Here is a 17,878-nt window from a genome sequence, read left to right as displayed (position 1 = left end):
TTTGTTTTTTGTTCAAAGTATTGCATCGCTTTCCTATTTGATGAAATTGTTTTCTGTCAACATCAATCATATTGACGCCAAAGAGTTTTTGCAATGTGAGTGCATAATTCGTTTTAGGGGAATACTGCTGTGTTTGAAACGAAAGTGGCATCTTCACAAAGCCTCAGTCCCCAAAATTGTTCTGTAATATTTAAATGTGGTCAAAATGGGCATGAATTAGATCGCACACATTGTTTTTTAATTTATTTTGATAGTTTGTGTTGACGTGTCAGGGATTTATTATAATGCCTGTTAAAGCAATATGACCCAGAATTCCAAATCTGTGCTAAATCTGACATTCTTCCAGTCCAACGGAGCAGGAGAATACCAGGCCGAAAGATCGACAGAGTCCGACAGTAGATGTTGAGTGGTGCTGGAATATGTTCTCCATCTGTTTCGGTTTTCCAGTGGTTGTGATAACCTGAGTGTGACCCCTGATTGGTCTAATCTCACCCTCATCGTCTCTCGCCGGTCAGCTGACAGAACGCAGCGCTGCGATTGGTGCGCCCAATGTAAAGGAAAGGGAAATTGTTTAGCATTGTGTGTGGAGTCCTGTTAGCCAAGTTTAGTCTGATGTTCAAACCACAAAAAAAAAAAAGAAAAAAAAGCTGCTCATGCTACATACACAGTGACGGAATGTTTAGGGTGAGAATGAAATGAACTGAACATGTTGACTTTCCCTGCCAAGAAGCCTGTGTAATAATTCTGGCTCTGTTCCTCTGTTAGATGCGCAAACATGACTGACCTCAGTCAATGAATTTATTCAGACAAGTCAACATTTATGTAAACATTCATTTACACGCTCTGTGCTAGAGTCACTCCATTTTGTTAGATCTTGATGGAAAGACAGTCCGTGACTTTTTTTAGGGCCCATGACAATCCAATGTCCAGTCTAGTAGCTCCTTTGGGCGGGTTTTAGTTTGACTAGATTAGATCAGAAGACCACTCTGTTTGTTTGTTTTTGATTTGGGAGGGGCTCACAGTCCCAGAGGGGTACCCCCCCACACCCTCTCAACCAGGATTCCTCCTCAGGGCACAGTCGACTGGAGCCCCCCTGACCTCGCCGTCACCCCTTCCAAAGCGCGTTAGCCAACATATCCTGGGAACAGAAAAGAAAATGAAGGAAGACTCTTGAGTGTCCACCCAGCTAAATCACAAGCAGATCTGTTCATATAGGGGGGTGCAGGGTGCAGGCGGTGCCACCAGGGTAGGCGAGCCCCTCTGGTTCTGGTCCGCCTTAGGTTCATCCCTGTAGGTTAACCTCTCTTTCATCTGCTTGTAGGTCGCCGGACTTTGCTCGCACCCAGCAATGCTGGTGAACAGATTTGGTGGAGGGGGCTCATATTTTTTTGTTATAATGTTTTTGGAGGCCTTTTTCCAGATATTCTTATGAGTTTATATTAAATATTTTTTTAACTGATTTCAGAATGGCTTTGCTACCTATTAGTTCCAGTATGATGACGTGTTTATATAAACAGAGTATAACGTGTATTTTTTTGTTTAGTCTTGTGGCTCCGTGACTGAGTTATCTCTTTCTCTGGCTACTTACTCTCGCACATTCCGATTTGCATAAACACACACGCACGCACATACACACACGGCTGACCTCTCCCTCATCTTCCAGAAGGCCTTGGGGTGAAGCAGCCTGGCACCAGACATTTATTCAAACCTCCAGGCAGCTTCACAACAGGTCAGAAAGAGACGAGAGGCGGTGGCGAGCATGCATCTGATTAATCGTAAAAAAACATATGCAGTAAATAAATGACTATTCAGTGATTGATGAGCATTATTTTCAAGTCAGTGAAACTCTTTGTCTTTATTTCTCTTAAGATTTCTTAGAAGCCATCCCTTCAAAACAACAAAGTCACTCCTAAATTAATTTGTATTTTCTTATGTTTCATTTTATTTTAATCCCATGAAATGGGGAATGAAAGCTGGGGTACGCTACGTTTGGATTAAAAGTGCTCTTTGTAAACATTGTGACCCGTCTCTTTGACACGCCTCCTCTTAAAGCAAGTCTCTTTTCTAACGCGAATGCCTTGAGATGAAGGTTTCTCTTCCAACGGGACATGGGACGGCTTGCGAGACTTTGGAGTCTTTGTTAAGCATTTGGGTCCGTGTTTTGTGTCCGTTTTGTTCTTCTAAATCCTCCGTTTTCTGTTTGTCTCCCGGCTCTGCTCGGCGAGATTACACACGGAGGTTTGAACAGCTATGAAGTCGTCATTTCACTCTTTTTAATGCTTCTTTGAATCGTAATTCTTTGTATCAATAAACGACGCCGGTTTGAAGGTTTGGGCTTGAAGGGAATTTTGTTTTGTTTAATTACAATCTGTCTCGGGCTTGTTCCGGCTTTATGCTATGATATTATATTGGACAAGTGATGTGAGTTGAGCATGCCAACAGAGATGAGCCGTATCACAAGAGGCATCATTGGAAATCCGAGTTGTGCCATTAGGAAGGCGGTATCGAAGGCAGTACTGAGAGAGACTTAGGGGAAGACACAGAACGGATTGTTCGGCAACACACTGACGGACCTTTTTAGCCTTATCTTCTTGAGCTACTCTTACAGAAAAGCAAGAAGAGAAAGCAAAAGAATGCCCCAGTCTTTCTCCCCTAATTCTCTCCTTTCTCCACTTTGCACTGCTAATTATTCTTCTGAATTCTTCCACCTTCTTCATACTTCCACGCCTTCCATTGTGTCCTCTCCCCAGTATTTACTTTATTGCTTTTGACTTCGTTCACCCACGATTGTTTTATCAAGGGTGTCAAACTCAGTTTTGTCGCGGGCCGCATCGTAGTCATTGGTTCCTTCGGAGGGTCATTATGACCCAAAATAAATGTATGAATGTCTCATATCATATACAGTACAAGCTACACAACAAACTGATGACTAACTAGTTTTGAAATCCGAGACTGGTAAAAAATTTGTACAAAGATGATTGGTAATAAAAAAAAAACTAGCAACATCGCCTTTTTTTTTATTTTTTAAAGTGAAGATAATTTGCAATTGTAGTATTGACATAAAGTCGATGCACATTTTGTCTTTGTGGGCCAAATATAATTACACTATGGGCCAAATTTGGCCCGCGGGCCAGAGTTTGACACCCCTGCTACAGTTTCATTTCTTACTCAAGGGAAAGCGATATCGCACTTATGACGAGCTACGACCAGTTTTGGCTGCCGTTTGTATTGGAAGTCTCTCAAGAACTCATTCAGATCGATCCTGCTTGACAGATTATCTGGAGGCTAGGCTCTTGCAAGAACATCTCATTTGCATTTGTTTACACATGTCACTCTCTACACATTTGGATTTTTTTTCTCCCCCCCCGTGTTTGGCGCAGCCCCTCGTTGTGAGCACGAGCCACTCACGCATCAGTATTTGCTTGTGATGACACTGTGAATCTTCCCTTTCCTCCTCTGACAGAATGAAACGGATGGATAATTAGATATCAAAGGGAGGCAGGCAGGGTGTGGCGAGGCGCGCAGGCTTCCACCATGCTAAAGCACTTATTAATGAGATAGGCCTTATCTGCTCTCCTCCCAGGAATTCTGCCTTTGATCGGCCCCGACTCTGGACTTAATACATTTTTGATTGATAGGCCGAGATGACACAGAGAGGCGGTGTGGATGGGATAGAAGGATGGAGAGATGCGTGTGTGTCTGTGTGTGTGTGTGCACGCTCGTGGAAGTGGGAGGGGCAAAAGCTCAGATGCAAGTGTAAAGATGCCCTTCACGTGTTTAAATAACTTCGGAGAATAACGCTCGGCCTTATGAGATGAGATACATGAAGACGAGCTGGCATATTAATCTCGGATATAAACGCACGCGCAAACTACATAAACGCACACACCTTGACATTCCTTCGCACATCCAAACATAAATCCAGTAAGACAACCTCAACGGACAGGCCTACTCTGTCACCTCAACCTCATCCATAACTCGGGCACCGGGCAGCAGAAAATCCTTTCCTAAGACAGAGCGGGCACCGGGCGGGCCTGCGGAAGGCGGCTGAGATAAGGGCCGAGCCTTGCCGGGAGATGAGTTATTGCCCACCCAAGAGGATGGTGGCTAGCAACAACCTAGTCGCACGCGTCGTGAGATTGGTATTCCCGGTGTTCTGCTCTTCACGAGGTGGCGGGCGACCTCCTAGACTGAGATAACTGCCCCATTTGCAAAAAGCACCTTGACCAGAGGAGAACATGGGCTGCGTCGGACCCCGACGCACGAGCGTGCAAAGTTTGCAAATCATCATAAGGTGACCGAGCAGAAGCGTTCCGCTTTGGTGTCACCTTCTTAGGTCTCCGTCAGACGTTGACTAAATGAAAGAAGATACTCGCACATTTGTGTCAGCTGCACGTCGACTCTCGTTTATAACCATGCCAACAAGGCGGCGGGATTTAACTCGACACCGCCTCAACTGGGCACATCGATCAATGTGGCAGGTATATTTTGGTTGTCCTAATCAATCGCACAAACAAAACCAGCGTAAAAGAGGATGTTCTTGTGTTTTTGGAGATCACGAGTCAGGAGAAGCTGCATGTGGATCCGACACTTGCTCAAACTGCACTGTGAATTACATTAAAGTGTCAAGTGCTTTTGTGGCAGTACAAAAGATTGTAAATACACACATTGAAGTTTTAATTTTCCACGCAGACTAGACTGATGTTAGTCAGAGTGCGGCTTCATCGGAAGACGGTGAAACAGAGGCAACGGGTTGGGTGGGAAGTAAGGCAGGAGTGGGTGGGGGGGTTAGATGATAAGAGAGGCAGAGACTGATAGAGGGAGAGTAAATCATGTAGAGGAAGAAAATGATTAAAAACAGCAATCACCCATTGGAGACTGATAAAGCAACCCGTCGTTAATTGGAAGCGTGCAACTCATGGGGATATGCTTGGATTAGGTTTGTCTTCTCGCTGCCGTCTCTCTTTCGCTTCTTCTGTTGACGTGCGCATCCTAAAGACACATTCTTGCACCGTTTCTAAAAAAAAAAATTACAAAAAATATGTTTAGCGCGTCAGGCGCTAGAGAACAATAGAAACTTTAATATAAGTTTGTGACTATTCATCTAGGAGAAAGAAAAAGACGATTCAAGTCCGAGATGAAGAGACAAAGGCTGGGGAGGCACTTTTGAGTGATCTGAGCTTTCGGGGTTTATAAGAGATGAAAGATGGGTGGTGGCCATAAACAAAAGGCTGACAGGCCACCCATCACCCGGGCAGGTCTAGCTTGTGCCGCCCAGATAAAGCCAGGCTTCTGCCGCCTGTATCAATACCATCCATCATCCATCTTTGTCTGCTCGTCTATGTTCTAATTCAGCCTCAGATCGGCGTTCTTCTGCTACACCTGCCCCGCTGCCAGCTGCGTGCACATCATGGCTTCCAGAAACAATTGATTGCATTTCGGATGTTGGCCCAACGTTGTCATCATTGAAGTAGAATTAGTTGAGTGCCTTCAGTGAGAATTTTGAAGGCCTGAAGTCTGGCAAAATTTTACTTTGTAAGACTACCTGAGAAAATTCTAAGCCATGAAAAAGTAGTCGACGTGAAGCCACCATTGTTCCCTCATCAAGCGGAGTTTTGTGTCTGCATGTCTGTCTTTTTCTTTGTTACTCATGAAGAGTGCGTATTATGCAAATGTTGACATCTCCCATCCATGCTGCCCCTAAATACATACACACACTTTCCTTCCAGACTGCTTTTGCTTTGTCCCCATTTGGGGGTCTGTCTCTTGGCTGTCTCTCAAGCGTACTTTAACAATTGCAGCCTTTCATCTTTCCATTTTTGGCCCATTTCAGACCACCTGGACAGGTGTTGAGAAGACAGAATGCTGCCATGCATGGCAACAATTAGAGTTGGGTTATCTTGCATGGAATGAAACAGAAAAGGCGGACTTTGGAATGGACTTATTATTATTATTATTATTTTTAAAAATAAACTTTGATGATCTGCCTTTGGGTAATGCCACCTCGTCACCGGCACTCACTCGGGTGATTGGTGGGGTTGTAGTTTATAGATAGAGGCAAAGCAAAATGAAATTTTTTTGTCTTCAAAGAGTCTGACAATTTAGTGGAGATTGTTTTTACTGCAAAAACTTTTCAAACGCGCAGGGTTTTTTAATTTGTGCTCTACATTCAGTTCCACCAATCAGGGAAGTTAAGAGATAGCATGGAGTATTTTGACTGAGCCGAGTAGGACGGCGAGGGACAGGGCTCAACAAGAATGTGTATTAAAATGAATAAAAGCCAAGAAATGGGGAAACGGGGTATCATTTTGGCAGCATAATGAATAAAGTGGAGATATGGCTTTTGTTCCATGCCCGGGGGCCCAGAAGGTTCATGTTCTCACTCTGAGAGTTGGCAAAACTAGCAAACATAATACCGCTCATGATTGACAATTAGTCTGTCTCATACTTTGGTTTCAGGTTTTCGGTTTCTGTTCTGGTCTGGTCCTTCGTATTACCCAATTGCAGTATGTACCGACCGGCCCTAATGGTCAAATATTCATTTTCAACAAGCTGTATTTTGAATTGACAATATTCAAAAGGCACAAAAATTCAAGTCAAGTTCTATCCAAACTTTGTAAGCTGCATCATCCAACCAAACCAAACAATGACCCGTTGTCGTTCCAATACTTTGGGATGGGGCCCGTATTATATATTTAGTTTCCCTCATGGGAGGAAGTGTAAATAGAGAACAAATACAGTCTGTGCTCATCACAGCAGCATAATCGCTTTTCTAGTAATGACAACAGCATACAATGTTGTGTCATGTCCGCCCTGTGTCCTGCTGTTACCCGCATTGTTTGAAAAAGCAAATGACACGCCCCCCTCCAACCACTCCACCCCCCTCCCCATCCAGTGGAAAAAACCCGATACCATTTTGGCAAGCTTCTTTCATCTATGGCTCTGCTATCTACATTCTCCTAATTAATTTGCCTTGTGGACATGTTCTTCTTATGGTAATTCATGCCGCTTAAAATGTTTGGGTGAAGATGATAAGATCTCTTTCAAGAAAAGTGCTGCATTGTAGAAGTGACTTTGAGTGTCACTTTTAGCGTCAGTGTCAATAACCAGAAAAGCACAAATAATAATACATAATAATATAACAACATAAAAGGTGGAAAAAATAAATTCACTAACCGGAATGTGTTGATTTGACACAAATAGTCACACAGTCCAAGTTAGCTTTAAATTAAGTTGAGCAAACAATTTAATTATACTTTCTCACACTTTACTGCTCTGCTCTCCAAAGAGATGTGACAAATGATTGCCATCATGTCTTCACAATGAGCTCATCGCCTAATTCCGCGCCTCTAATGATGATGAGCCGCGGTCACGCGTGGCCAGTGCCACATAGAAGACCTCTCACTCATCTCCATTAACCCGCATGACTCAGATGTTGACTTCAATCCGCCCCGCTCGAGTGCTCGCAACATCAAACGGCTGCCATCCACACATTCTGTCCGTGCATTTGGACGGATATGATGATATGATCACGTGACGGGAGAGAAAACGCTTGCACCAGATTAGTTAGCGCTGAGGAATGCGATGTGTTGGAGGTCATGTGAAATACGCTGGCACTCCGAATAACCCTCAGGAAAACCATCACGGCGCGACCCGGAAGTTGTCAGGTCAAAAGGCTTGTTTTAGTTGACGGCACCCTTTGCGATCTAGACACAACTCTCGCTCCTCAACCTCCTGGGAAATGGACTTCTAAGTTTAAAGGGCTCCCTCGACACAGGAAGAGACACTTTGACACGGCTGGCCAAAGTATAGAGAGCCATTGTTGGCAGTTCAGACATGAACGAGTCATTCAGTCACAAAGAGGTGTGAGCAAAAGCCAGGAAGTGCGATGGAAACCGTACAATATATTTCACTAATCAAACTCCGCCTTGAAATCGTCGGCCAGACAAGCTGAGGTGTGTCAGGCTTAAACCGCAAAAAGCACGAATCAATCTTTTCGGGACTAAGAATAGAGCGAGGTGGAAAAGGCCAGATGATGGGTGGAGGGTGCCTCGAGGGAAAAGTCACCAAAGTTCAAGTTGCATGTTAAGCAAACATCTAAGCCATTTGATTGGTCGGGGCTCGAGGTTTGCACAAGTTAAGTAAATCAGTGTAAATTAGATGGTGCAATCCAATTTTTAGAGAAAACAAATGGAGGTCTTTTAAATAAGCGCCAGAGTGCTCAACTCACTACAGGCCACGAAGCAAAACTGAACAAAACTTGTTTTCCGAGTTTGGACATGTGACATTGGCAAGTTGAGCACCTGTGATGTCATCTTCAATCGACAACAAATGGCAAAATAGACAAACAGATGGATAAAAATTGGTGGAGTTTGATTATTAATTCATATTCCGTGATTTCAATTAAAATGACCAAAAAATAAATATTTCTAATTGCTGTATGAATATTTTTTTCTAATATCTTGTTCTGTTGCATTATACAGCTGATGTAAAATGAATCGTAACGATTTATTTAGATTTTTTTTTTTTTTATTCACTCAGTAGGATGTATGATAAATCATGTTATTAATGTTTACATCATGCTGTTGTTGTACGTTTTTATTCCGATACCCAGACGGCACAGTGCATTCAAGCCCCATAAATAAATCTTCTGCTTTCCCGGTATTTCCGCAAGGTCATAATAGCTCGTCAGCGTGTGAGCCTTATGCGTGCAAACAACCGCGTGTTCTAGCGCTCAACATATGCGAGGCTTTCCCAATAGTATTCAGTGCAAAGAGTGGCAGAGCTCCCATCAGATAAGAGTCTGGAGAAGGAGAGTCTGAATGATTGAGGGGTAGAAGCCAAGGCAGCGGCTGAGAAATCACTATGACAAAAGCGGCCAAGAAAATGTCTCTTTTAACAGCTTAACAAATAGCAACACGTTGGTAAATTCAAAAGGTATTAATGAATGGGCTTTTTGAATTTCTTAAACAACCTATACTCAGAGTGCGCTCCAACAATCCCCCAGCGTGTGTGTGTGTTTATGTGTGTACTGTGGCTTTTTATTTTAGTGAAATCTTCCTGCGGTGTGTGAGTGTGTGTACTGTGGCTTTCTATTTTAGTGAAATCTTCCTGCGGTCTGGTGTGTGTGCGTGTATCTGATGGTAAAACATGTCGGACACTGGCCACTTTATCTTTGCTGCTGCCCTCATTCGTCGACCAGCGCATAACAAGGACCTCCGCTGCACTTGGCTTCATTTATCTCCCTTTCATCTCTCGCCTTACCTTGCGCTTTCGTTTGGGTCCGCAAATGTCTCTAGCGGCCTCCGAGTTTGGAGGCCAACTTCCAACTCTGCACTGTTTTACAATTTTGCGTGGATATTGAGGAGCTCTGTCGTGTTGACGCAACAGCGAGTCTGCCCTAGATCAGATAAATCTCTCATTTTGAACACTCCATGCCAATTTCTGTCACGACAGGAGACAAATACGCGTCGCCAAGTTCGTACCCCCCCTGCTCCATGTGCCCAGTGGCTCCCCGAAGCCACGGCTCCTTTCGTCTTTGAAGTGCCGCGTGCAGAATGGAGATTCTTTGCACGGTGAATTTGCCCGCTCGCCCGCAGCATATCCATTACACAAGTTTAAATAATGCTTCAGAGTCGTTTCGTTCTCACTTGGCAACCAATCTCTCCGTGTTTTGAACTTGGGCAGTCATGAGCCATGTAATCTGCAAATTGGGCCTTTTCTTGCTAGCTCGCGCTACACCATCCACGAGCGTTTGATGTGCCGTTATTTTGCTCATTACAAGTTAATTTTATTGTTATAGTTGGGAAATATTTCTGGAGGTCATAATCTTGCAAGTTTGTGGAGAAGTAAGCGAGCGGGAAGAATTAGCGGAGCCAACGTCACGTGACGGCGAGGCGAGGCGAGGGCGGGGAGCTCATTTGAGATGCCGGCGGCGGCGGCAGCTATCTCCCCGCTCACTTGCAAGCCTTTTAGCAACAACCTGCTGGGTGGTTTGAATAGCTAAGGAGAAGTTGATCTGGGATTTAGTGTAGAAAAGGGAGCCCGGGCCCTTTATCTGTTGTAAAAGGTTGGGAAAATGGAGATTTGTCGTGTTTGCGAGGCGGAACCATAATCTCTTCCACAGAGAAATCTTAGGAGTATGGGAATCATACATCCCATTCATGTTGTCTTTTCTTCAGCATTGTCTCGCCACGCTAAACTTGGCAACCTGGCGTGACCGTGTATTTGCCCGCGCTCTAAACGTGCGAGATCTCTGCAAGCCTAAAGTGACGCCGTTTGAACGTTTTTCTCTTTTTCTATAGCGAGGAGGATCAACACATTAATTACGAGCGGCTCCCGAACAAAGAAAGTCGGAGCTGCTAAATGTCATTGTTGGAGCTTGGCAGCGTGACTCTGAACATCATACAACATGCCGCTAATTCCTGCCGCTGAATCACGCTGTAATTCTTTTCCACCGATTTGATTCTACAGCGGCTAAATCCATTGAGGCAAATACGATTTTGCACTGACATTTTGGCTTTCAATTATATACGATACATTAGTGTCTTGTAAGGGGAAGCCGCACATTATTTGACAAAACACTAATTGTTTTTTGTTTTCTTGGTTTTACGTTTGATCCATCCGCCTAGTCGAGTACACAAGCACTAAACAACAAAAGCGAGAGACAGATTGCCAGGGCTCTCCTTGCAGAGAGAAAAATATGGCTTGGTGTTCTTTCTTTCCCCCACTTTAATTTCTGTCCATACAGCAAATGTAAATACTGTTGTTGGGTGTTCTGTATTACCGTCAAGGCTCAATAAACTTTGTTGACAACAATAGCTGCTGGCAAAGCGCCTCGGCCAACAAAGGGAAGCCAACAGGTTCAAAGGCAATGCATCACTCGGCTTCTGACGACTCTTCATTATTCACCCTTCTGTCTTTACCTCTCATCCCCCTCCATTCTACGCAAAAGGCATGTGTGTGTTTTCTTTCCGGCTCTTTGTCTGCTAAACTGCGACATGGGCTGGATACCGAGGCTTATTAGCTGTTGAGTTTAATTAAAAAAGGCCATTCATATGAAAATGGCTGTCTGATAGCGACTGCTGTCCCCAGCAGCTTTCTCCTGTTCCTTTTAATTAGACACCTACTTGATTGACATCGAGCCTATGCATGCGCGTCTTCGTGCGTGTGTGCGTGTGTGTGTGCGTGTGTCAGCAAGTGTACTCAGTACTGCGTCATTTAAGTGGATGCAGACACACTTTTTGAAACAAAACAGACATGCACAAATACCAGCCCCGAGGTCAATAATATGTTGCAATTTTTATGTTCGATATGTTCAAAGTTTCTTTAGTTGTACAAAGAACCATTGAAACTGTTACGTTGAATGCTTCTGAGGTTGTACTAAAATTTGGAGGGAAAAATAATGTATAGTTAACTTTCAACCATAAAAAAATAATGTCGTAAGACCAGGAGGCTGCCGAACCTAATTGGAAAAAATATTAGAGGAACTCCAAATATTTCTTGACCATAATCCGTACCGTGCAAACCCCACTATCATCTAAAACCAGTATTCTGACTAATATTGTGTTTGTGGAATATAATTTAAGCAGCAGAAGTCACCAATTTTTATCCATGTCTGGTATCGGCCATTTTGCCACTTCCTGTCGACTGAAAATAACATCACAGTTGCTCAGGTAACGACGAAGTTTGACCACTGAACAGTTTGTTTCTGCTTCCATTTTTTTTTTTTTCCCATGAGGAAATAATTCAAAATCAAATATTACATGGCAGGACAGATTGACCTTGGAGTTAGACTTTTTTTTTCCATCCACAAGGAATTTTTTTTTCCACTGGATTATTTTGAACAATGAGCAAAAAGCTATTTTACATATGCATGGCTTGTTTGCAGCGTTAATAAGCTCTGGCTCTTCAGCAAAACTTGCCACAGGAAGGCTAAAGGTGATGAGCTACTTTTCTCTGTCGCTTTGCCACCTCACCATGTGCACCCCCCCGTCTCTCTTCATCTGTTTTCAGTGCACGCTCCAGCTCTCGCTACCTTATTATACTGTCAAAGACTCGTGCCTTGCTGATAGATGTTCCCCTCAACTGTTTACTACAAGCAGATGATTTAGCTCCAGCCTCTCTATGCAACTTGACCTTGTTTTATTATTCTAATTCAAGATGTCTTCATCTGCTGTTTACAGCAAATCCATTTTCTTTTTTAGAAGAAGGGCACAAAAAAGCTTGGAATGATATTTTTCCTTCTACTTCTCACACGAATGCCCGTTCCCAGTTGAGCTTTTCAATATGTTTGTATGAGGTGCAAAATGTGAATTTTGACTGGCAAATTGAAATCCAATCGGCTTCTATGTTCAGATCTTTATTTTCTGCAACTTTGTAGCCGAACGGCCCGTGTGTGACGGAGTAACACTGCACCGATCAAGTATCAGCCTGTTTCTTGTTAGAACTTTGTAAGAAGCCCACTTCCATGCAGCCTCCATCCGAAATGACTGCTCGGTACATTTCGGCTTCTTCCCTCATGCTTTGTTTTGATTTGCTGGATGTTTGGCAATGATTTAGGAGAAGGGCCTGATGGCGGCGGGGATAGCAGAGTGGACTCGAAATGTTGTTCCAATTACTGCCTTCATTATGGGTTTGTCAGACACTGTTTAGGCACACGGCAGCCTTCATTTCATGCTTTGGCGTTGGAGGAAGCTCGCTGCTGCTTCTTGTTTTTCATGTCGTCTTGTTTGGTGCTCATTTCTTTTCTGGATCCACCAACCTCAAGGATGAACTTAAAGGCTCACATCTGGGTGAGGTTTATCGTTAATATGTGAAGAATGTGTCATTGTATCAATGCCTTACATAGATTTTCTTTTGAAGTTGGCCCTCAGAAGCATTCGTTGCGGTGGCAGACGTGATTTTGAATGAGGCTGGCTCGAAAGCACAGTGACAGACTTGAACTGGTGTGCATTATTGAATTTGCAGTCGCCATGCGCACCGGCGCACCACTTATGTGCACCCCTAAAAAAAAAACTTAGCAAGTTGCAGTGATTTTTTTTTTTTCCTCACCTTTTTTTTCACCTCCATGAAAGTTACCAGGCTGAAGAACATTTGGCAGAACACATCAAATAATAGAAATGCTGGCAAGTTGTTGACACCATTAGGCCGGCATCGGAGGAGTCCAGCTGTCTGGCCGAGCGGCCGAGGTGGCTTACCTGTGCTGACTTACGTGGCCCTCCATTGCCCTGAAGGATACAATGTTTCAGCCCATGTCCACCCTTCTCGGCAGCACTTAGCAGTGATTAACCCCGGATTCAGCTGGCCCACCTGCCATCTGACTACCATTACAGCTCCGCTTATCTGCCTCTCTATCTCCCTACAATAGGGCCGGAACCTGGGCTAGGCTGGGGGATTGTGCTGGGACGAGCCTCCTGCTCTGTTTAATAATAAATCATTAGCTAAATACTTTTGTCCATTTGTGTCATGTTTCATGTACTTCAATTTTCTGCTCTGTCTCTTCTCATCACCCCCCTCTGCTCTTTTCCATTCTCATCATCATCTGGCACGCTTCATTCCCAGCCACTGTCACGTTTCTTCTTTTGTTGCGCTAAATAAATGATGACTGACTGACTTATACCATAAGACATAGAAGACCAATTATTGATAAATCAAATGTGCAACGTAAAATATGTTTGCCATTAGCTTTTCTATTATCCAAAACGACATGACAGTCGACATTAATTTTTTTATCCGATCATGCTGACACGTTGAGTTTTCTGCTTTGATTCTTCTTTAAATAAACTCCACTGACTTCCATCCAACTGGCGCATCAAAGCCATCTATTCAGACAGATCACTTCTGCATTTTTTTTCTGTGTAAAAGGACACCACAGAGGTGCAACTATTGTGGGGATTTGTGGTACACACACACACACACACACACACACACACGCACACACACACACACACACACACACACACACACACACACACACACACACACACACACACACACACATGCACATGCTTGACACCAGCAGAGGCAATCTGGACAGCAAGGAGGAGATAAGTCTTTCTGTTCGTCTAACTTGTATAAAGTGATTATGGGCGTACTGAGCCCTCCATATTTAGACTTCTCGACGCCCCATCCTCTGTCACTCCCTGGTCCCACCGTTGTAATCTAATTTTCCGCTGGCTGAGGCCGTGGAGATCTTTGGGTCACAGTGCGAGTCCTGCTAGCCTACCCCCCCGTCTCCCCCACGATACGCTGTGTCCTCACGCTGTAACTAAGAAGTCGCCATCCAGCCGTCAGCGCACATTAGCTCTGTCGCTGTCAGCCAACCCCCACCCATTCCATATTCCTGTCCTACCTCAGTAAGCAAAACATAATGTTAAATATTTAACACTATGATTTGGGCCAAACTATCACTAACACACACGATAATCCTTGCCATATGTTTGTTTGTGTTTCCATTGGTTGAATGTGTGTCATGGTTCACGCTCAAATTTTTGTTGCACAGTTTATTTTTGTGATAAAGAAACTGTGACTTTTTAGATTGAGTGTAAAAATAGTGACATCCAGATCAGTTTCTACTTTTAAACTGTAATATGGGGAGCACTGCCGATGAATGATAAGTTATATATACTAAAAAAATATTATTGGATACATCATTCTTTATAACGAAAATGTACTGCGCGTTAAATTTAATGGTTACCAAACTACCATTAATTGTGGTAACCAAAGCTGCCAGTATTTTTCTGTAAATGTAACTTTTTCTTTCTTTTTTTTTATTCATCCTTCTAACTTTACAGTATAGCTGCTCTCTTAACTTTGTACCGCAAGTTTGAAAATTGCAACAAAATGTCGGATCAGGAGGAATCCTTCCATCTTCTCTTCGGAAAGCAGCCGTTTGTTCTGATTTCTCTGTTGATGCTAGTTATCTTTTCATTTAGCATGTCCCACTGTTGCCCTCCATTTCTTTCTTTCTCTCCCTCGTTATGCCGTTCTCCCTCCCTCCTTCTCTTTCTCTCTCTCCTCCGGGCCGTAGCATAGCCGGCAGCTGATAGGCATCTCCTCTGGAGTCTGCTGTAGTCTGCCCGGCTTCAGACAAAGTGCCTCCATCAGACCAGTGAGGCTCCCTGGGAACCTAGCAGTAGACCTCGTGGCCCCACCACTCGTGTGTACGTGTGTGTGTATGTGTGTGTGTGTGTGTGTGTGTGTGTGTGTGTGTGTGCGCGTGCGTGTGTGTGCGTGCGTGCGTGTGCGTGCGTGCGCGTGTGTGTGTGTGTGTGTGTGTGTGTGTGTGTGTGTGTGTGTGTGTGTGTGTGTGTGTGTGTGTGTGTGTGTGTGTGTGTGTGTGTGTGTGTGTGTGTGTGTGTGTGTGTGTGTGTGTGTGTGTGTGTGTGTGTGTGTGGATGGCGAGGGCTCAGGCTGGAACCTTTGTGTTTCCCTCTCTGGTGTTGTAAATGGCTTTTGTAAAGTGGGAGATGTCGAGATGTGTTGCAACAATGATACCGAGGCCGTCACGATTTTTCCGAGAGCTCGTGAGGAATCAAAAATTCATTTACAAATTTGCATTTTTTGCTATCATCAAGTTAGCATCCAAAAAGGAAGAAATCGGAATTTCTTTTCAATGTTCAGGGCCGGCTGGACACGTATACTCGGCACAAAATACGTTACACAATCTGCATTTGACATCCATGTGACCCCGGCGTAAATGTCTAACGTTTAAAAGTGCAGTCAAGAGTACTGCCAGTTTGTCTGTGTGCGTGTGTGTGCGTGTACGCATTCCACGCCAGCTATCGGCACCATCGCTTGACAAGAATTATATAATTGCTGCCTGTGATCTCATCCTCCTCAAAGAACATTTTGAAGTTTCCCTTTTTGCTCTTTTTGTTTCTTTTCAGTCCCACTAATGTTAAACGGATTTACATTAAATCAACTCATCATCTCATAATTAACATCCTGCCTGCTGTTTGGATTCAGTTTTCAACTTTTATAGAGCGCGTTGAAATTTGTGATCGTTGTGGTTAGATTTGTAACACAATGATGCGACAAAAGAAGAGAAACTACATTTTTTGAAAATATAATCTTAAATTATGGACATTTTTGAAGTCATATTTCTGAAGTCAAATTTTTCACATGTAAACTAATATTAGTCATCGTAAAAAAAACAAGTATTTAGCATTTTCAGAAAGAGTCCTTTAATTTGTAGTTGAATTAAAATGCGTTATCTTTAAAATATGAAAAAAATCTTACATTCAAATTTATTTTTTCTTATTGATATGGAGCGCACATTACTCTACAAATATACACATCCTTTTTTTTTTCTTCAGTTTGACTCAGTTCACTGACACTGATTATTTTTTTACTGTACGCCACAGTTTCTAATCAGTAGCAGGACTGCTAATAACAACATTTTTGTAATTAGACATGGCTCTCTGCGTATTATGAATACAGCCACGCTGGCTCCAAGTTCACTATTGTATAATTGGCCCTCTATCATCACATCACACAATCACCTGCAGTCCCGTTTATTGTCAATAGAGGGCAGAAGCGGTCTGTTGAGGCTTGCTGTGAAATAATCGGCCCATGCAGAGTAGTCTGTTTATATGTGTATGTATTTAGAATTGAAAAAATCTTATAGTTATGATGTCAAAAAAACACATAATTCTATTTTTTTTAAAATTGGAATAGCTAAGGCATCATTGAAGATATCGAAATATTGCTCTCGCAAGTGCACTGTATTTTTTTAGTGTGATTTAAAAGAAATAGTTAGATTTAATTTAAAATAATATGAAATATATACATTCTTAAGATGAAGCATTGTCTAGAACACTACATGCCCTTGTCATCTCTTGTCTTTTTTTTTCTTTCAACAGTTAAATCAAATGGCATTGATTGTATGAAAGAGGCAAAGAACCAGCAGCAGCACCCCCATCTCGCTTGTTTGGTGCCTTTATTGTCACACAGACCTTATCTCAGATTGACACCTCTGGAAGCGTCCCAGGAGAGGTACAGATTTGTCGCAGGATTAAACTAATTTACCAGATGATTGAATGGGAGCCCAAAGCCACTCTTTTGGAGTGGATGCAAAAAAGGGGCTCACGATGGAGCCGTGTTGTACGAACGACTTGGCAGTAACATGCGAGTGTGTCACATTTGCCTCATATGTTGGAAACTAATCTTTAGATCCCTGTCAGTGCAACATTTTGTATTTTGCCCGCCAATTTTCTTTTTTTTATTATTGTCCTAAAGCGTGTTTTTTTTTAGAACCACTTCTGAGTTCTTCACCAGTTCTAAAGGCGCCGCAATTTCATTGAAAATAAAATTGCCTCGACCTCATGAACGGCTTTCATGGTGTATTCCGTCACGGTAGTTGTGCAGCACATTTTTACTGTTGGGCTCTTAAGGTTGTGGAGATGTACATTTAAAAGCAGACAGCCTGACACTAAAGCCAGCCACCATCTCTGGATTTGAAGCATTAGCTGCAGACATGAATCATCATCAGGATATTGAGCAGGTGGGGATGGGAGGTGGGGGAAGTGGCTTTGGCACCGGCAATTTGAGAGGACCGAAAATCTGCTCAGCACTTCACTCAAATTTGTGAACCCTTTCCGTTTATTTACATCCCCCATTGTCTCCCTAAATTTGTAAAAAAATTGTTTTGACTGTGTCCAAACCGATTTGTATGTGCCCCTTAATTGCAACATATTCAATCGAACACTTGCGTTTCCCAGACTCGTATACAAAAACATGACAATAATAAACATGCAAAACAGTCACGCTCGACACGCTCGCAATTCAGCCGCGCAGAGATTGCAGCGACAGCACAAAACACATCGGCGGAGAGGAAAGAATAGGAAGGAAATTTGCTCGAAAATTTAGCTGTAAG

The 17,878-nt window shown here is 43.2% G+C and overlaps 1 protein-coding gene across 6 annotated transcripts in view; it reads left to right on the top strand.

Moving 5' to 3' along the window:
• LOC148390499 (uncharacterized) overlaps positions 1–17,878 on the top strand; it is a 56,794-nt gene that overhangs the window by 3,614 nt on the left and 35,302 nt on the right. For 4 of the 6 annotated variants that reach the window (XR_015861304.1, XR_015861305.1, XR_015861307.1 and 1 more), the window contains exon 3: positions 16,866–16,998. The exons of the other annotated variants lie outside the window; for them this stretch is intronic. Coding sequence is in view for 1 of the 4 variants with exons in the window: in XM_088389705.1 (XP_088245831.1) it covers positions 16,866–16,998 (133 nt within the window). In the remaining 3 variants the exon portion in view is untranslated. The remainder of the gene's footprint in view (positions 1–16,865; positions 16,999–17,878) is intronic. 6 annotated transcript variants of the gene reach the window in all.

Source organism: Syngnathus floridae, chromosome 11, assembly GCF_059516105.1.
Source record: "Syngnathus floridae isolate MCC-2025c chromosome 11, RoL_Sflo_1.0, whole genome shotgun sequence".
NCBI classification, from domain to species: Eukaryota; Metazoa; Chordata; class Actinopteri; order Syngnathiformes; family Syngnathidae; genus Syngnathus; species Syngnathus floridae.
Note: the sequence above shows the minus strand (reverse complement) of the source record. Positions and strands in the feature narration are given on the sequence as shown.